The sequence below is a fragment of the Alligator sinensis genome, unplaced genomic scaffold (genome assembly GCF_000455745.1).
Source record: "Alligator sinensis unplaced genomic scaffold, ASM45574v1 scaffold54_1, whole genome shotgun sequence".
NCBI classification, from domain to species: domain Eukaryota; kingdom Metazoa; phylum Chordata; order Crocodylia; family Alligatoridae; genus Alligator; species Alligator sinensis.
Genome location: NW_005841962.1, coordinates 1,883,749 through 1,890,369, shown reverse-complemented (window position 1 = coordinate 1,890,369; position 6,621 = coordinate 1,883,749). Strand labels below are relative to the sequence as shown.

At 39.4% G+C, this 6,621-nt stretch overlaps 1 protein-coding gene across 4 annotated transcripts in view; it reads left to right on the top strand.

The window, feature by feature from the left end:
- TOPBP1 (DNA topoisomerase II binding protein 1) overlaps positions 1-6,621 on the top strand; it is a 40,327-nt gene that overhangs the window by 3,482 nt on the left and 30,224 nt on the right. For 3 of the 4 annotated variants that reach the window (XM_025200278.1, XM_025200276.1, XM_014518517.2), the window contains exons 3-8: positions 421-555; positions 1,098-1,241; positions 1,612-1,793; positions 2,148-2,341; positions 5,123-5,302; positions 6,046-6,215. In XM_025200278.1, coding sequence (XP_025056063.1) covers positions 421-555; positions 1,098-1,241; positions 1,612-1,793; positions 2,148-2,341; positions 5,123-5,302; positions 6,046-6,215 — 1,005 coding nt within the window. The remainder of the gene's footprint in view (positions 1-420; positions 556-1,097; positions 1,242-1,611; positions 1,794-2,147; positions 2,342-5,122; positions 5,303-6,045; positions 6,216-6,621) is intronic. The other variant, XM_025200277.1, reaches the window with a different exon arrangement.

Below are 6,621 nucleotides of genomic sequence, written 5' to 3'. Positions count from 1 at the left end.
TTGGGATTTTACGTTATGCCATTCCTGCCAAAATGTTTGGCTCTCAGTAGGCTTTGGAGGGTCTTTCAGGATAGTCCCGTACCCATTGTACGATAGATACAGCAAGGAGAGTGTCAATTCCTTTTCCCTTGGATAGTCAGTGGGAGGTGAAGATGCTCAGTACCTTGTAGGATCGGGACCTATCTGTTCAAGTTTGTGTACTGTCCATTTTAACTTATATAGTATGCTGGTTATTGATGAATATTGGTCAATTTTATTACAATGGGACTTTTGTATGGTAATTTTACTAGAAGCCGTTTCAGCTGCATATGGTCTGTAGTTCCCATGGGATTCACTTTAAAGAATTATTCATCAGTCAAAGAGGAACTTGAAAGCTAAGGAAATTTAAGTGTATTCTTATTGTTTCATGTTTTCTTGCAGTCCATAAAAGAATTTCAGTCAGAAGAATATCTCCAGATTCTTGAAGAAGCAGCTGCACTTGATATAAAAGAGAATGACCAGTCCCTTTATATCTGTGACCCATTTAGTGGCATTGTTTTTAATCATCTCAAAAAGGTTTGCACCCCACCTTTCTACTCACAAGTATCCTGTTCCTTGGGACACTCATAATCCTGCCATATGTCTCTTTTCTGCATTCTGTGGGCTACATAGCAAATATTTTTAAATGCTGGATATTCCCAATTAGAATTTCAGAGAGATATAGCAAAGGGTAGCAATACATGAGGGGAAAAACAAAGGAATCAGTACTCTGGCCAAGCTGGCATTTTTCTTCTCCGGGTTCTGCAGGAGTCTGCAGCAATGACTTGAAGCCACTTTTATGTTTCAGCCAAAGAGAGCTGGTCTAACTGAGCCATAACTTTTCAGTAGTCAAAAATAGGCTAGCTAGAGCTCAGTGGCTGTTCAGGCATAGCTCCTGTTTTCTAGGCTGGAGCTCTGTGCTACCTGGAGGGATTTCCTTCTGTTTGGAGAATCCCTGACCTGTTGGTTGGACAACTTTTCCATCTGTTCTTTATAGCTTGAACAGGCATCATATGTTTTAGGGGGAAAATGTTATCTCTTTTTCTTAATTGTATTTGGTTCTCTTATCTTTGTTGCAGCTTGGCTGTAGAATCGTTGGACCACAGGTAGTCATATTTTGCATGCAGCACCAGCGGTGTGTCCCTAGAGCTGAATATCCTGTTTATAATATGGCTATGGCTGATATAACAATATCCTGTACCAGCCTTGAAAAAGAAATTAGGGTAATGTATATATATAATGGAAACAACTGTTGTTCCAAAGTTTTTCATATTTTATTCCAGATGTAGCATTAATAGGATTTATTGGTTAAGTGATGTACTTGTTGAAAACTGAGTCTAAAATGTAACTTGGGTATAGAATTGGCATTTTAATTAATAATTAAAGAAAAGTTGAATGTACTGATTTTAAATACTTATGGCTTCCCATAATTATGTTGTTTAAACCCTACTGGAAAATGCAAATAATTAAAGCTACTATAAATTGAATTATGAGAATAATCATGTGACAATTTTTTAAAGAATGTTAAAATTGATGTGAAAAGTGTTTTGGTGCTTGATTTCAGTGTTTGTTTTTCTTTGTTTTCTTTTCTAGGAAGAAGTTCATAAGTACGTTCAGTTGATGGGTGGCCGTGTATACAAAGATCTCAATGTGTCTATAACTCATCTTATAGCTGGAGAAGTTGGCAGCAAGAAATATTTAGTAGCTGCTACACTGAAGAAACCGATTTTGCTTCCCTCTTGGGTAAAAGCATTATGGGAGAAGTCTCAACAAGGGTAGAGATTAATTTAATTTACTATTATATTATTACATATCTTGTATTATATAGTCTGTTATATAATTATGCATTTTACACATTATTTTATTACTTTATTATTTTATATTACTGAATTTATTTTTATGGGGGTTTTTTTGCTTTGGTGAGCTGTCCTGAGCTTTTCTGGGGAAGGTGCCATAAAAATCAAATAAATAAAGAAGCAGTAAGCACTCTCTGTATTGCAAAATACTAAATGTTATAATAGGTCTAGACTGCACTCATTCTTGTGAGTTTTGTGTTGGAGAAAGATGTATTTTATTTTCTTCCCTTCTTTTGTTTTTTTGCCCATTCTTCTTTCCCTTCCTTCCCCAAGTATGACAAGTTGTAAAGACCTCAACATGGAAGACTTCATCTGTCCTTTGTTTCGTGGCTGTACTATCTGTGTAACTGGTTTAAGCAGCTTGGATAGGAAGGAGGTCCAGCATCTTGCTACCAAACATGGTGGTCAATACACAGGACAGCTCAAAATGAATGAATGCACTCACCTCATCGTTCAAGAGCCAAAAGGTAGAACTTTAAAGTAGTATTCTTTAGTTATTTTACAGATGTGAGACTACTCGACTTAAGCCAAGAGTATAAATAAGTGTTTGAAGGCTCAGAGCTTAGGCTAGTATCTGTTTCATCATGCTGTTTATATTACCAGTGTTACTGAAATAAATATTTGTAGGCAAGAAGGAAGGTGTTCTTCAGGGGCAGTGAAAGGAGTGCAGAGGTACATGAAAGCAGAGAACCCAATGCTATTAGAAGGGGGAAGAAAAGAGCCCAACAGAGCAGATAAAAATGAAGAAATGTGGACAAAGGGGTACTTTGGAATTGTAACGGTGATAGAAATGGGATTTGTAACTGATACCTAGGGGGGTGCTTTAGCTAAAACTCGGTGAACAAGCTTTAGTTAAAGTGCCTCCATGGTCATTTTGAAACGTGAGATACTGAATACATGTGACACTGGCGTTTTAATTAGAGTAGCTGGGAGCCTTTGCCCCGCTCCCCCGAGAATGTGTATACAGGTTTCCCTCGCCAACCACGGTTTTGAATATCCGTGCTTCAGAGAAGGGAGTACAGTCTGAAAATGCCTCCCACAGCCCTCCGGGCCCTGCTCCCCCAGCCCTGCTGGTTTTGCCAGCCACGGGAACTTTCAGGAACCTAACCCCCCGTGGTTGGTGAGGGAAATAATATTCCAGGTACTAAAATAAAAATAAGGATCTATTTTTGGGGAAAGGAGAAGGGTTGGAAACTGTGTGAGAGATGCGTACGCAGGAGTAACTTGTTAAAATTCTTTCTCTTTTCCCCCTGGTGAGTTATTTTGCAATTCTCTTTTTTTCACCCTCAAAACCTGAAGGTTTCAGGCCATGGCAATTCTGTGTCTGTCTGTAGAGCTTTGCATAACTCCTTCATGGAGCCTGTCAGCGTTGCAGAGCCATGCAAAACATTTCTGTCCCTGAGCCTGAATGTATCCTCTGGGTGCTCAGATATCACTGTGATGAAAGCAATATGTTTATGCTTCCATGGCATGCCAGCATGAGTAGGGTAAGCCAAGTAAGACTGGTAAAACACAATCCCTGCATGATAGAATTTTGCTAATGCTGACTGTTCCTTCTTTTTGTATCTGTTGTTTTTGTTTAGCTTAGGATGATTATCAACAGCTTGTTATAGGTGAGAATAACAATAACTCAGCTATGGGCGTGGCTTACTCTTTTTGAATACGGAATGGTTCCGCTGATCAAAATGCTATCGAAGTTTTCTTTAATTTTTCTCACTAGTTGCGTCTTCAACTTTAGTACCACAAGTGAAAGGCAGCCCAGTGATAACATAACCATGAGCTAGCTGTCAATGGGATTTCTACTGCAGTTGTATGAAATTGGGTATTTGTTTAATAAAGATAAATCCATACATTTTAGGCCCTAAGTTTACTTGTGTGTGTGCATGAGGAAGAGAGAAGCTTAGCTTTGAACCTAAAGGCCACACAGTTCAAACTCTTACCACAAAACTTTGAGCTAATATCTACTTTAGCACTACAGTATAACCTCATAAATACGGTGTGCTTGGGATCAAGCACCTGCCAGAAATTTGAAAATGCTGGATTTTTTTTAAACCCAAGGGGAGGCGGGGTAGCAGTGGCTACACACAGAGTGGTGGTTCAGGGTAGTTAATGGTGGCAGCAGCCGCCACGTGCAAGCTTCCCCTTCTGTGTCTGGGAATGCGGTGGGGAGCAGTGGCCAGTCCCAGAGCAGCTACTCCCCATTTAAAAAGTGCCAGATTTTTGAGAATTCTGGATTTATGAAGTTATACTGTATAGTGAAGTACAGATATACTAATAAATTGCTTGGTTTCTGAGTATTCTATAAATCCTCTGGAATTATTATCATCTTTAGTATTGCTACATCTTTTTTGGTTTTTAGCTGCACATGACATCTTGCAGACCCTTCTACCAATTTCTGCTTGCTGTTCAGGTGGAAATTAAAGCTCACAGGCTATTTTTTCAGAGTAGGGTGATTAAAAACAATTTAATGTCAGAGGTTGTTGCATAAGCCATTTGGTTAGTTAGTTTGCTTTTGTTAACAGGATGCAATACACTGCTTTTAAAGCATATTAGGGTACCTTGGTTTTGAAATTTGTGATATAATCAAATAAGAGAAGTAATTATGTAGCCAAACGAGCCAAAATTACATTGGTGCATTAATGAATTAACTGTAGGCTGGGTTTTGGGGCTAGAGGGAAAGCCCTTTTGATATTGGAGAATGTATTGCTAACCACCACTTTCAAGCGCAGTTGGTGCATCTATGTGAGATGCCTGACTGTGGAGTTGACTAATTAGCTCCACAGTACAGTGTCACCAGCTACACGTGCACCCCTTTTAAGCTGGAGTAAACTAATCAACTCCACTGTTGGATAGTACTGCCTGACACAAGCACTATCCTATGGCAGAATTATTTACTCCTCAGTGCACGTCTAAATTGTGATGGGCTGGCTGGGCACGAGGGTGCTACAGTGTAGGGGCTGCCTGCCAGCTCAATACATTGAGCTGGGAGGGAGCAGCTCCAGGGTGGCAAGCTAACCCCACAGGCCCACCGCAAGCTGGGGCTGTGCCACCCCAGCTCAACTTGCTGTGGTCTTGAGCATATGTGTAAATGCTGGACCCGGGGGCAATAAACTCTGGTGTGAATTTCATGTGTAGATGTGCCCAGTTTTTAATGGAATGTTCTTGGTTTCTTGATGTGCAGCTCATATTCAGAGTTACCATTTTTTAAGTCAATTTTTGTGCTTATGATTTTTCTCTATATGTGATAGGCCAGAAATATGAATGTGCCAAAAAATGGAATGTGCACTGTGTCCCCATCCAGTGGTTTTTTGAGAGCATTGAGAGAGGCTTCTGTCAAAATGAATTGATGTATAAGGTAGAGCTTGGACCAAAACAAGACGATACACCCAGTACTTCAACACCTACTAACCAAGCCAGCAAACCTGACAGTAAGCTAAGCTTATGAACAACTATTTGGAAAGGCAGGGTTATTCATGACTTTTTATTTTCAAACAGAAAGCTGACAGAAAGGAAGTCTTTTCCATAGCTCTGTAAAGAAAAGTGGAGTTTCAACTTTAAGTAGTTAAAAAAAAAAAAAAAAGAAACATTATTCCATGTTGATTAATTTATTAACATAAAAGTCAAAAGCAATTATGTTTACTTAAGGGACACTATCGGTTTTAAAAGTGCACTTCTTTGAATATTTATTGCCTATTGTTATTCCAGGAAAAAGCTAAGATGACTGAAAGTGGAGGCATTAGGGTTAGAAGTGCCAGAAAATATAGCAGACTTTTTAATGATCAGTTTTCAAGTTGATAGTGTCGTCTTTACTATGGAGCAGTTGATATTAGTATCAAATATAAGAACATCTAAAAAGTACCTGACCACAAAGATTGCTGAACAGACTGAGTTTCTTTAAAAGCTGGCCACCCACATTTTAAGGATGGCAGTTCTTCAGAACGAAATGGAAAGTGATTTTGCAAAAACAGTGTTACTAATAGTGAGAGAGTACTGGTTTAAATTACACCGAAACGCAATATTTTATTAAAGGCTAGATTGTGTAATATTGCGCTTTTTCGACATCATTTTGCTGTGCTGATAAACTTATATTTGACAATTATACACCCTCTGTTGGGTTAAGCGGTGGGAGAAACAAATGGAAGCTAACTTATTTTCGCCTTTTTTTTGAAAGGTCGTACACTTTCAGATGTCAGCCATATTTCCAATATTAGTTTGAGTGGCATTAATGAAACAGCCTTTAGTTCTGCTATGAACAGCAAGCTGGATCCTCCTCCTGATGACCTGGAAAATTTGGATATCAGTTCTTTTGAAAGCCATGAAGATTTACTAGATGGATGTCGGGTATGTTAAAACAATTCAGTTTTGAAATGATCAGGTATTATCTCTTGAAGGCAACTAGTGTGAGACTCCTGCAGTATTACTAAAATAAAATGTATTCTTTCAACTACCAGCAGCAAATACATAACTTTAAGACAACCGCTGTAAATTGCTTTATAATGCTATATGCAGGGGTGTTAAACTCATCCCAGGCCCTAGGTCAGATTTGGACTACATTAGGTGCTTCTTTTGGTCCAGATTCAAAGTGCAGCAGTGACTGCAGCGGTCTAGAGGTGGCAGCTAGGGTCTGGGAACAGCAGTGGGGATTAGGTTGTGACAATGGCAACAGCATGGGTCTGGAGACTGTAGTGGGGTTTGGGCCGCGGCCGGTCTGGGCCCAGTGGCATGAATCAGGCAGTGGTCGTGTAGG